Genomic DNA, 13,758 nt, shown 5'->3' with positions numbered 1-13,758 from the left:
TAAATATTAAACGTATTAGACTTCGGAAACTATTTAAACATTTTTTTTTCAGTTTTCTGAATTTCCTTGACTGCATTTATTAAAATGTGTATATAATTATTTTAAACATCATGCATTATGGTTATGTTGTTTAGAAAAAACAACAAAGGGCATTTACCTGAGATCCCATAGAGTTTTGAGTTTTGAGATTTAAGAAAGTTACAAAACCATAGTCCCAGTTGATCAGATAGACAGTGTGCCACATTTTCTAGTTTGTGAACTTAATCTTAGTAGATGTCTTAAATTGTATTGTGTATACCTAATTTTAAATGGCCCAATTTTAAACAGCTATGTAAATGTTATGTGAAATCAGTATTAAGGTATTTATCATTTAACCACTTAAACATCACTACTCAAGTTTAAATGAAGTGCAGTAGTTGAAATTGTCATGGTTAAATTATATGCCTGCATGGACAGCAACTACGAAAAGCAGTTTTTGTGCTGGTGTTGTCTGTTAATTCTGATCTTGCTGGTGTGAGGGGCTGTGCCTATCAAATCGGAGTGAGACTGTGAGAAGTGATAAAAAGATGGCTTTGGTCTTCAGCATATCTAGAGGTCCTCACCTACTACTGGACAAACCTACTACTGATGTATTCTATATAAACTTCCTTCTTTGTCGTAAACATAATTGAGGAGACCCTCTTTTGTACTATTTTGTACACAATTTGCAAGAAATATTCCTGACAGTAAATTATTGTACTTCATCGAACTACTACTGAGGAGTACTCTTAATTTAATGAAACAGTGATGTTTTGACATTTTGAACTTTGCCAATAAGCCATGGGCAAAAGAAAGGTTTGATCACCATGTAGCAGCTGGTTAGAATGATCTGTACTGACCAATTTAAACTAATGTGTTTGCAATTTATAGTTACCAACTTTACTTCCCAGCTGACTGGCAGTGCGCTGTTGGGACACAGTGTCTGAGGCTGCCAGGGCGGCGGGAGGCCCTGTGGGAACAGGCGGCCCTGAGCAGGGGAGCCAAACGCTTCTGACCGGTGTCTCCTCCCTCCTTCAGGACGACAACACCAGCCACAGTGACCACCAGGATCCCATCTCGCTTGCTGTAGAGATGGCAGCTGTCAATCACACCATCCTGGCCCTGGCACGGCAGGGGGGCGCCGGGGAGATCAAGACAGAGGTGCTGGACGACGACTGAGGCCGTATGGGGAGGAGAGGGGCAGTGATGCTGGGAAAGGGGTCTGTGTGCTTGTGTGCGCGTGTGCGCTTCTCCGTGTGTGTGTGTGTGTGCATGTGGAGCGGGGGAAGGCATTATACGGTGACCAAAACTATGCGTAGGCCATAGATTTAGATCTGCTGTGAGTCCTTAATTTATCTACCCCCCCCACCCCTTTCTTGCGCCCCTGTCTCCTTCAGCAGGTAAATGTCTGTAACAGGAATATGTATTAAGCCGTCGTCTGTTGAAATATAGATTTTTATGAAACCCTACATACCTCCCTTTGGCATGGTGCCGTTTGCCTTGGCTTTTACACGCCTAGCGTGACAGAAAATGGCCGCCACCTGTCCCCCCTCACCACTCCCCCCGCCACCTGTGGCCAGCCTCTCTCCTCCAGGTTTCCAGCAGGTGAATACTGCCCCTCGCCCCCTTCTTCCGCTCTTTCCTTCCACAAAGCGGAAGTATTAAATGTCCCTTCTCACTTCTGCTCATGCCAGTGTGTTCGCTATGCTCCTCCACAGGGGAGGGGGACACTGTGTACATGAGGGTGCTCAGAGCCTTCACATTTCTCCCAGTTCTGTGCAGTATTAGTATTAGAGGAAGTGTTCTGTTATTACCATCAGAAAGAATGGAGCAGCTGTTGTAGTCTTGGGTAGAACGTGGTTTGAAATATCCATCTCTTTAAGCACAGGTTCTTCTCGTTGACAGCTGACAGTTCATTAGTGTAGCAGAGCACGGCATGTTATGTTGATCAATGGTACTTTGTTAGTGGTTATCCATCATAAGGATTTTACTGATCTTCCTGTTTGTTTTTGTTCTTTGTCAAATACTAGAAACTCAGGCCCTCCATTAACATGTTAAAAAATACTAAATACTACATCAATGGAAAAGCTCATAAAGTTTATTAATAGAGGACTGAAATAAGTCGTATTCCTTCATTAACAGACTTCTAAAAGGTTTTCTTTTTTATGACTTACTCTGCAATGGGAATAGCAGGTCTTAGCATTTGCCATTTACACGCTAGTGAGAAAGTAAAAAAAAAAACATGCCATGATACCAAATAAAAGAATACCATAGCATACCACTAGGTGCTAGTCTGTGGCCCCGACTTTATGTAATTGAAATGGAGCTGTTTCTCCCAAATACCTGATTCTTTTGAAATTCAACAGAGTCTACAGAGCATTCTTCAAACAACGAGGTATATCCTATTGATATCAGTATTGCAAAAACTGAGATGGAAGCAGTGCATCTTTCAGAATTACAGAAAAAAAGCAATAACTCCAAGAACCATGGCTGTTATCCCTGCCAGCACAATAATACAAAAACACTTTGTATGATAGTGTATTACCTCCCCATGAAAATGTGCTTTTTTATTGGTTCTATTAGAATCTCTGTTGCCTTTTGAGGATCTTAAGGGTACAGTGATCTTCCTACAGCTGAAATAGTAGTGTTCAGATGTTAGTGTTAGTTCAGGTGTAGAGAAGACTTCCAGAGTTTCAGGGAGAGTGTTAAACATGAAAATATACCTTGAGCATTGAAACAGCTGCGGTTTAAAAAAAAAAGATTACCATATATATGTAAAAGATTTTTTGTGTCTTTTCTAGGTGGCACTTTAATCTAATATTGTACATGGCAGCTGTGAAGCTGTTAAGATTTTCATTTTTATTGTAAAGCATTTTTTGCCTTTAATTGTGTTGTAAAATAAGATTTGCAATACAGCCATTCTAAAGTCTAAGGTAGTACAGTATGTAGCATGACTCTTAGGAAATGATTGACTTCTGTCAGTATACTTGTCTCCAATGGGTTGATTGAAAGACTTCATACTTAAAGTTTAAATTGAGGGTTTAAATTGAGTTAATTATGTAACTTGCAGTTTCACAGAAGGAAAGAGACATGGAAGAGACAGTGTTGCTCAGCATCTTTTTCTGTGATATCGTATAACAAAAAATGTTTATTCAAGTGAGTGAAAAAAGATTCACAGATTTCCTTTAGATTTTATAACTAAGCAGTTCAAGAAATACCCATAGAGTAAGAGAATAAATTATTTAATAAGCATTCTTATTATACTAGTATTTGATTAATGCTAATTTTTTTAACTCCATAAAATTTGTGCAGTTTGCGTTAAAGAATAACAGTATGTTTAAACACTGTTTCTTTGACTAATGGAATTCAAGATCGCAGAGGAAGTGGATTTTGTAGCTGCTCACAGCTGTTCAAGGTTGAATCGCAAGTTAATAGAAAAAAGGTCTTGCATGTGAATCCTTGTCAGTACTGCATAAAGTCATTTGTCAAAAAAAGCAGATTTAGTAAATGAGAAAAAATGCAGCTGGAAGATACAATTTCCTGTGGTCAACTAAGTCTCATTATCGGCCAAGTATTAAATACCTCAAATAAGCTTTTAATTGGCCCTCAGTTCAATTCTGTAGTTTGTATGTTCTCCCTGTGTTTGCCTGGGGTTTTGCTGGGTGCTCCATTTTCCTCTCACAGTCTTAAGGCCTACTGGTAGGTTAATTGGCTTCAGGGAAAATTGGCCCTCGTGTGAGTGTGTGTCTGTGTGTGCCCTGCGATGGACTGGCATCCCATCCAGGGTGTATCCTGCCTTGTACCCATTGCTTGCCCAGTTTGACTCTGGCTGCCCTGTGACTCTGAACTGGATTAAGTAGTTCTAAAATGGATGGATAATTTAGGTATTTTTATGGAAATGCATCAGCTGGGAATTCCGTTTTTTGTGTACAATATCTAGTCTTGTCATACCCCGTTGCTCTCTTCTTACTGCCGGCTTTGCAAAGCAGTTTGTCTCAAAGAGGTCAAGACATCTTGAACTTGGAAGGCCATACTTCTAGAAGCCACAAACACGGTCCTCTGTGTGGTGGATACAGCTCATGTTGGAATAAGCACCTGACTCCTAGGTGGCCTTGTGGCAGCTGTTGTTTTCTAGCCAGGTGAACCTTGAGTGTAAGCCTGAAGGAGAGAGGATAAGACAGATAATGTGCAACAGGAGGAGAGGGAGCTCTACCATATAAGGAGGAGGGGAATCAAGCCACTAAATATCCATTCCCTCCCAACCAGGCTGTCACTACGGCCTATAGGATGCTGCTTTTAATGTGAGATAACCCAGTTTTTTAACCTAAAGTAATAGCTATTGAATGACAGCTAAGCTGACTGGTAAATCTTTCTGCTGCTTCAGAGCTTGAATCTCTTTGAAGCTCTGCTATCAACTAACATAGCGCTTGATTCTGTATCAAATATGTATCTTAAGAGAAAAGAAAAGACTTCTAAAAATCAGACAATGTATTTGTAATTTTTTTGGGTTCATTTTCTTGTTCTGGTGAAAAAAAATTCTGCTAAGCAGAAAAATGTAATTATAGAATGACCTTTTCTTTTTCTTTATCTGCTTTTTTTAACTGTTCATTTTGAAGTGTTTTGTGTTTTTGTTTTGTTTTTTTTTTTTCATTTTGATGTGTTGTCAGTCTGCCTGTTTGTGTTTCTAACTGTAAGATATTTCAAAGAGGCAAAGCATCCCCTTTTCCAGGATGGAAAGAACAAGCTCTCAACTGGGGAGACTTGTAACCTTCAGCCATATTTAAATGCAAGGCCTGGTTAAGAAATCCATAGTTGTGATGTTTTCAGGGTTCTTTTTGAAGAACATTACTTGTGCAAAATGTAAAAAGCAGAAGAGTGGGGTTATATTAATATAGGAATACTCATTCCGGTTAGTCACAGCAGTTAGTCTGAGATTATTCCTAAATATTATTTTTGCAATAATGTTATTACTTTATGTAATTAAACCCATTATGTTAAAGTAGTGGTTCCCCACTCCAATCTTTGGGTTCCACAACTCTGAGTTTTCTATGTCAAGCAAAAGCTTAATGACTTGGGGGAAGAGCTAAAGTGGTCCAGCTACACCTGATTTGCACCACTTTAACCCTTTCCATGGCGTAAAGCGGTTTGCAACTTTAAAAGACACAGAGGGGGTGGTTGTGGTGATTGTCCTCCTCAGATAAGGAGGAAAAAATACAAAATGGTGTGCCTAGGTTTATTGCGCTGTACGAGAACCTCGAAGCTCACTTCTTCAAACTCCAGTTTGGAGAATCTGTTTATAACCATCTCCAGTTTGGACTCCAGCAGGGTTGGAAAAGTCTAAAATGGGGCCCAGTGTCTTCAGGTTTCTGTTACAGCTGAGCTCCGTTACATATTGAGTCCATTCATTGAAGTGCCAATTTGGAGTAAATATCCCATTTATGATTTCAGCTCCAAATCTGTTGCGAGATTAAATTCATACATTTTCAGAAATAACTTTGTAGGACCTTTTTTCTAAAAACAGGAGTAATTAAGCATGGAACTTTTAGCACAGCTGGAATGATAACCAGAAGAGACTGGAGTTCTGAGGACTGTTTTTTGAAAGTCTTGGATTTTATAGATGTCGCCGAGAGCAAAAGATATACTCCATAACAGGTTCAGAACCCTCTTCATAAAACAAGGTAGAACACTTTTCTGGGGGGATTTGTGCCAAACCACACTCTTTTACTTTTAGTTTTCAGGTTGGCTATGACGATTAATGACAATTTCAGTGTGCGGCTGCCCAATAGAGTAGAGGGAGGGGATGCTTTGCCCTGGCTGCCCAGGGCTCAGAGTGGAGCTGTCCCCTGCGTGTTGCAGAGTCCTTGTTGAATACGTGAACAAAATAAAGATCACTGTTGTATCGATTTGAAATAGTTAAAACAAGTCCTATATCATTGTATCTCCTATTTCAGAATTTAGTGCCTTTTTTGGACAGTAGACTGTTCTGTAATTAAATTGTAGTATATATATGCTTTTTGTACAGTTTTTTTGTTTAAGAAAACTTTTTTTTAAACTTGTGTTTATTTTAGTATTGTACCTATTAGAGAATAAAATGTATATCAATGAAAAGCATCTCTGTGTCTTCTTTTGTTTCCAGTTTGCTGATGGGAAATCGATGGTAGCATTTCAATAAGGGCAGATTTATGCACAAAAGAAGCAGGGTGAAAATGAACACTAAGGAAATACTTCACTATTACCCATCTTTCCTTTTGAAGCCTAAATTAAAACAAAAACACCTCAACTACTCAGCCTAGGCTGACAGTTTCAAAATTGCCTGCACGCTTTGGAAGTTATACGCCCCTTACAGCTCTATCAGCTGTGCTAATAACCCCATCATAAGGGTGTGTTATGCTACACACGGTTGCTATAAAAAGAGATACTAAATCCTTTATAAAAATAAACCTTTCAAAACATTTTTGCCTGAATGGGAGAGTTGAAATGCACAATAAAAAAAAATCGAGAACCAGGCATTAGACAAAGTTAAGCTTTCCGAAGTTACAACACTTGTAATTAAATTTTGTACAACCCTTCAGTAATCTCATAAAAATACATTTTGAGGATGGATGATTTGCACCAAAGTGAGACAGTTCAAACCAAAGCATAGTGTTGCTTTTAGCACTGTTTGACCTTGAAAACAATGGACTTGAAAAAGCAGAGGATTAAATTGGTTTATGCGACTGTCCCTTTCTTGATAGTTCCTCCAAATTAATCCGTAAACTCTGTTACCCTCCACTGGGGATTCCCATAGAGAAAATTCAGACCCTTTTGTATGTCCAGGGCAGGAGCTGTAGTTTAGGTAAGGAAGACAATCAATTTAGTCTTCTCTTCATAATATGCCATGAAAACATGTGAAATAAAATGTCATTCTCACATTGTCACTGTAAAACGTTCAAAGTTTTATTCAGATCATAGTGTGATTATAGTACAGTCTTTTTAACACGATAGAAAGCAAAAAAATATACAATTTCATACATGATTTTCTTTGGATCTTAGCATGTAATTATAACAGTTAAAAATTTCAATTTCATTCAATCATCTGAAAAATTGTGCTCAATATATTAAAGGACGTGCATCTGTACATATAAAGTATACATATACATAAGCACCAACCTGCTACACAGAATCAGAAACAAAAGATAGGCACACTCAAGCGGCAGCAATTGAAATACCAAAATCAGAAATCCACTGGCAACACACAAAATGATGTGAAAATGAGCAATTTAACAAATACTGCAAGTTAATCACGTAAAGGGCTCCTATAGAAGTGCAGGAGTGACAGAAGAACAGCCATATATGTTAGAAGCTGGAGTAAATGCATTATCACTCCTTGTGTAGTTCCTGTTATTACATACACGAAAAAAGAAATAAAAGGGCAATCCTATCAATAATTTATTTTTAAAATTATATTAGATCATGAATAAACTATATATGGTCCACTTCAGTTCATGTATATTGTAAATCAGTTAAGAAGTACAATACTTTGTTTCACCAAACAGATAATGGTCTTTTCATTTTGGTCCCAAAGGGATGCAACTGGCACTGAGCATCCTCTTTATACACGTGTTCACATCACAGAACCACCTAAAGCAGCACAGAGCCTTGCAAACACTAGCAGTTAAGTTATATAGCATGTGAATACTAATACCAGTTCACGTAAAACAGGGTTATTCATACTTTGTCTTGCTAATATGTATGTGATGAAAGCTACAACACCTCATCATATACAGTTTACTCCAAATCTAATGCCGCAGTACTGTATATCTTCTTTAAAAAGACTCTTTCCAGTATGGAATCTAAAATAATAGAACTAGATTAGAATGAAGTTCAATTTGTCTCTTACATTTTAAGTAAGATTTTAGTAGCTTGAACATCTTCGAAAATGCAGGTTAATAAAAAAAAAAACGAGGCCCCATGTAGGGTCCAAGTCTAGCACTGATGGATTTAAGGCAAAGTCAATGCAAATCTGTTCTCCAAATACTTTTTAACTTGGAATAAGAAGCAGGAGATGGACACCAAAACTGCATGCAACAAAGGCTTCTGCAAACACAGGACTCAAAGTTTCATTTTCTAGGAAAGTACTTTATCTGCTGTAATGCAGACTTTTAACAGATTAAAAGTGATGTGATAGCAACCATAAATTACTCCATCCCAAGTGTCACCCCTCCTGAGGCACTTTGAGGTGTTTAATACAGGTGTGAAAGAAAACATACAGTAGCACCCACATGAAACACAGCACCGTTAAGAACTGCAGATACCAGATGTGGAATTTTAAAGGCCACAAGTGAAGCACACAGATATCACTACTATTCCTCTTTACCAGAACACTGTGCACTAAACTATAAAGTGAATAACAAAATACTCTGGCAGCACATTTTAATCTTTAACAACACTGTAATACTGAGCAGTTGGGTTTAAACAAATAGTGAAAGTTGCAAAATATGTTGGATTCCAAACAGTACTCTTTAGGTATGAACTTCCCATATCAGGATGTTGATGTGTAAAAAATAATAAAAAATACACAAGAAAAACTAACTGGTCCTGTAAACACAGAACTTGGAGTTTTGTCCAAATTCGCAATTGGATAAGATGGCAGGAAATGGAGGATGAATATTCATAAAAATGTATTTAAGGGTCAGTGATTCCCTGTACAAGCAGGTGTGCAAACCTATGCATTTCCATAAATTAAAGATTGTGCATACTTTAAATGAACTCCAAACATGTCCGGTATACACACACAAAGAGAAGCAAAAGATCACTCGTCATGAACCTGAATGTCCTTATTTAAACTGTGTGATTTTAGGTCAAACTATAATCTTCAGGCACTTTCCACATACCGTGTACTATAAAGTTACTGTAAAGTTACCTTGCTTATGATTCTCAAACTGTAAGCCCCCCTTAGGCAATGCTTATAGAAAAAAAAGTTGGGTAATCATGGAAAGAAGCTTTGCTAAAAGACAATTTATCTGATACCTCTGTGCATATACAACTCTCCACATGTGGTGTAACACAATGCAAAGACTCTTTTCTACCAAGGTGTCATAATGTGGGAGTCATAAGTAAAAGAAGGAATTAAGTAACTTCATAGTCACCCTGCTCTTAAATGATGCGCTTCCAGATTGAAACAGAAGAGCAGAGAGATTTGTTACAGTCTAGCATTCATACAAAAAGAACATTAAAGAGAATACTTCCTCTGAGAACAGCTCACACAATGCAAAGGAGGATTTCGGTTTTGACTACTTAGATATGTTATGTCAAGTGCCTAAAGTATTAGGAATAAGTATCATAAAGGCACAATGCTTTAAAACCTATCCAATATTGGCAGCAATGTATATACAAGCAGAATGTGTTGCATTAGTGTATGTAACTTCAGATTCTAAGTGGGAAAATACATAATTCTAATATTCACACAGAGAAACTATATATTTACTGCAGCTGATGGAGGGAATTGATGAAATGGTAAAATACAGATAAGCATTTTATTCCTAATGGACTCATCTACACACAAAATCTAAAAGATAGATTCTATGCAATCAGCACAAAAGGCTGGTTCGGTAATAAAGCTCTAAAAATACAGTTTAGAGAATAAAATTTCCCATTGTTTAATTTATCTATTGCACATTTCTAATCTGTGTGTGTAATTTCAAAGAATGTTTACCAGAAACAATGTTTTCTAGATCACACGTAGATCACTAGGCAAAATCATAAACTGCACATTAGAATTGTGTACATTTTCCAGGGAATTTCTGTAGCATGGCAAGAGACTACAGGAAATAAGATTAAAATAAAATCAATTTATATAAATCATACAATATTCATTTTTTAGTATGCTGTTTTAGATTGCAACCAAGCCTTAAAACCAACAGACACATTTCACCGTTTTACTATGTATTTGTTCTAACTGATGATACTAATCATTCTGTAAATATCAGCAGCTTAAAATGGAAAGATTAAATGCTTTTATGCTTTTAATTCTGGAACACCTACTGTACAACAAAATCAACCATCAATAGTGACCGGGCTTTTTTATGTCTGTTAACACTGGAGAACTTGTCTATTTGAAACATTTTCTTGTTTCAATACAAGTAGATGAAACATGTTAATTGCTATGCACAGCTCATCGTTATTCTGGAATTTAAGATGTCAAACTATAGCGTTGTTCTTAATTTCAGTGTTAATGTGACTAAGGGACACTACAGTATGTCAACCACATTATTAATAGCAACTCAAAAATAGAAACTGTAATGTTTAGGACGTCAGCCAAAATGAACAATGGGATAAATCATCTTTATAGCAAGATAAGTAGCATCATACTTTTAAAAAGAGAAAATTTCAGTGTTTTCCTACACTTTAAGGAACTGTTAGTTTGCAGTTTCTAGTGTGGCCAGATGTCCATAGTGTTAAAATAAATTTCCAGTTCAACAGGTTATTCCCATTACTTCAAAACAATTCTTCCTACTACACAAGCTCAATGCACAGCAAGACAGAAGCACCAAAAGCCTTCCACCTTCTTAATATTGATAATAAGGTAAGAGGAGCCTTCTGATCAGCTGGAAACTCAAATGCAGTTTGTTAAGGCATTTCAATAAAACCATTTCCTCATCAACACCAGAGGAAGCTTAGACCTAGCACTGGTAAACCTAAATGCTTCAGCTAAATAACAGTAAACCACAGGTTGTGTAGTGGGAACAAAAGAGGGGCTGAGGAGTTTTTCAGATTTTTCTTAATTATTTCAGGAAACACCCACAGGATAAGGAAAGTAAAAATATACTTTGAATGACCCACGGTCATTATATTCTGGTCTTTTAAGTCTGGTATATGTATAAAAAGCAAGCCAAAACCCAGGTGTTGGAAGGAGAAATTACAATAGTATTCTTTTCTTGAACATACTTTTAAAAACCTAGCTAGATTTTATTTGTAGACTGGAAACGTAAACTAATGTAAAAAGCTTTGAAAGCCATCCTTGTTCATCTTTAAAACTCCATAAACAACTATATTTTAACCTATAGACGAGATTAGTCAAACAGAATTTAAAAAAACTAATATGGGCATCACATTTTGACAAAGTACAGAAAGGGTTCTTGTCAGCATACTGGTGCAGTAGTGTGAATGCAAGACAGATCTTCACCCTTGCTGTGGTGTAATAAAGTGTGTATGTAATACTCCCCTGCCCACAATCCTCAATCCCATTTTCTCTGACATGCATAAAGTAAAACTTGATAAAAGTTATTATCTGTATCTGATAGTTGGTACTACCAATAACTTCACTGCACTGTTTATTTAGTACAAGAGCTTCCATTTCATGTCTCTGTCCCAGCTAATCCCTATCTACTGTAGCTAAGTGATCTTCAGCACCTGAAGTAAGCAAATTAAGGATCAGTTCACGATTTTGTAATGGAGAAGTCCTGTAATGGCATGGAATGGAAGTGCCAAAGTTGAGAACTCTTGTTATAATGATGGAGTATGACATCAAGATCTGTGCATCTGTATTACCTTGCCCCTCTGTTCATTAATTGTACATTCACTCAAAAAAAAGGATTCCTGACATAGCAGAGTCAGTTTATAATACATATGACTAGACAGTATATAATTACCCCATCTCCCAAAGGCACATTTATTATCAATCACCAGTCCCTGAGAACACTTTAATTCTTTAAAAGGCATTTTCATTAAAACAAAACAATTCTCAAAGGCACATTTAGGAACATCTATCATTTTTTGGAAAACAGTGAAGAAAGAAATTGGACCATTATGATTTTCATCAAAGTGAGAGATCTTAATAGAGGTTCTAAAACGTATATCCCCGGATTATCATATATTATCAACTATAACATATATCAAACTTCCATCAGAAAATCTGGAATTTCATTATAGCAGTAGCAGTCATAAAAATCTTGAGACAAAATACACTCCATTACCAAACATAAAAGCTCTATGATCATAGGAAGGTCCAGAGATAAGAGTCTTAGTAGGGCCATCTGAACGGCAAAGGGTAGCCAGTTTCTAGTATTAGCGTTTGGACACCTAATTCAGGAGGACATAATTAGTGCAATTATCCCACTGCACAGGAACAAAGACATTTTCCAGATATTCCACACAAAGACGGCAGCATTGTACAGAATGCTACGGATGCTAGTAACCTCACTGCTCTTGCACAGCATGATGCAGTTCTCCGCAATGACCTCTCCAAGGCTAGGAAGCAGCGTTTCACTCAAGTCTTTGCCAACACCCCTTCCACCCCAGTAGCACGCGCAGTTGTGGCGGCTCGCTCCTGTGGGACAGTCTGGCTTGAGACTGTGTGTCAGACAGAGGGAAACCCAGCTTCCTCCTTGGCCTTGCCCTTCTCTCAGCTGTTCCATGACTTGCGGTTCTCCCCCTTCCTGGCAGCCCCCTCACCCTTCACCATAGCAGTTAGTGCGGCGAGATTGGGGTTGGAGCCAGAGAAATTCCCAGTCCGGCGGTTTTCTCCGCGGCGCTTGCCTGACCCGCTACTACGACTCACCCTGTCCGGTCTCACCAGTACACCATAGCCTGGGTTGCATTTGAAGTACTGTTTCCCTCCTACAGAGCCATCATTCTTACCTGGAGGAAGAAATCGTGTTGGTTACACCATACAGGCTCTTAATGACACGTCATTGCACAAACTAGAAGTAAGAATACTAAATTATTCTCAAGGGATTATTATGGGGTACTATATTTGAATGAGAAATATCTTATGATGCAAACTCTTAAGGGGAAAAATTATCTCAGTTTACCCTTTGCAGGCACTACAATTATGTTAGGATGGTCAATACCCTTTTTTCCAAAGTAAGCATCTCTTACGAAAAGTGGATTCTCCTGAGAAATTTTTTTTTCCTAGATTATTGCTTGTTCAATACTAAACATCCTATGAAATCCTACTACTAAGAAACACCATAGAAAAAGGTTGCTTTAATTATAATCACTGCATGCATTTTCTCTAGTGTTCTGGTAAATGTGACGTGTTGAAAGAGCTGCATATCGCATTATTTTCTGAGCTGAAATGTGTAACTTTAGAATTCTGAAAGCAGCAAAGGACTGAAAAAAATTGTAAAAAATTAGATAAGGGGCAGATACTGCAGATGGGCAGTAGGTTTAGACAAGACAGCAGATATTTTCAGAACAACATTAAGCTACACAACAGTGAGGAATAATCTGCTATCCCCCATCATCCAATTGAAGGATGACAATTGGTTGTGTCTCAGTTAAAAAGCAGGAAGCAGTCTTACAGTGGCTGTTAGCAGATCAGCAACCAATGAGCCCATGAAGAGTTTTGTGATTTTTTTGGGGGGAAAATAGTTGTTTTGGAAGAATCTTTTGGTTTGGTAACTTATTACACTGTCTGTGTGTTTGTTTCCCTGAGACCCATCTAACAAAATATATCTCCTGTTACATTATAGTCCAGACAGTATCACAAACTATTAACACTGAATTAGACATTCATAAAATGTACATTCAAGATCAATATACCATTTAATCTCGTGAAAATTGTTTTATAAGAAAATCATTGAGCGGTTTTCTTAATGCAGATTTGACTGTTCTTGGCTATCAACAAAAACAGCAAGCAATTAGTGTGTCCTGCATTAGAAAGTTTTCCATATACAATTTACACCCCCGCAAAGTCATGGGAATGACAAATATGTTTTGCATTAAATAATAAATATACTGTTTTACAAAAATAAAATA

General features: G+C 37.5%; 2 protein-coding genes across 8 annotated transcripts in view; one reads left to right on the top strand and one right to left on the bottom strand.

Moving 5' to 3' along the window:
• The window catches only part of hmbox1a (homeobox containing 1a), a 41,974-nt gene extending 35,845 nt beyond the window's left edge, over window positions 1–6,129 (top strand). For 3 of the 5 annotated variants that reach the window (XM_015345711.2, XM_015345704.2, XM_006625698.3), the window contains exon 9: window positions 1,057–6,129. In XM_015345711.2, coding sequence (XP_015201197.2) covers window positions 1,057–1,197 — 141 coding nt within the window. In that variant the 3' untranslated portion in view covers window positions 1,198–6,129. Of the gene's footprint in view, window positions 1–909; window positions 1,024–1,056 lie in introns of those variants that run through there. The other 2 variants (XM_015345727.2, XM_015345720.2) reach the window with 2 other exon arrangements.
• An 800-nt stretch (window positions 6,130–6,929) lies between these two features.
• Window positions 6,930–13,758, bottom strand: part of LOC102685707 (kinesin-like protein KIF13B) — a 77,264-nt gene continuing 70,435 nt past the window's right edge. For all 3 annotated transcript variants that reach the window (XM_069179957.1, XM_069179960.1, XM_069179959.1), the window contains exon 40: window positions 6,930–12,636. In XM_069179957.1, coding sequence (XP_069036058.1) covers window positions 12,401–12,636 — 236 coding nt within the window. In that variant the 3' untranslated portion in view covers window positions 6,930–12,400. The remainder of the gene's footprint in view (window positions 12,637–13,758) is intronic.

The sequence above is a fragment of the Lepisosteus oculatus genome, chromosome 2 (assembly GCF_040954835.1).
Source record: "Lepisosteus oculatus isolate fLepOcu1 chromosome 2, fLepOcu1.hap2, whole genome shotgun sequence".
Classification (NCBI taxonomy): Eukaryota; Metazoa; Chordata; class Actinopteri; order Semionotiformes; family Lepisosteidae; genus Lepisosteus; species Lepisosteus oculatus.
This window is presented reverse-complemented; position numbering and strand designations above follow the sequence as displayed.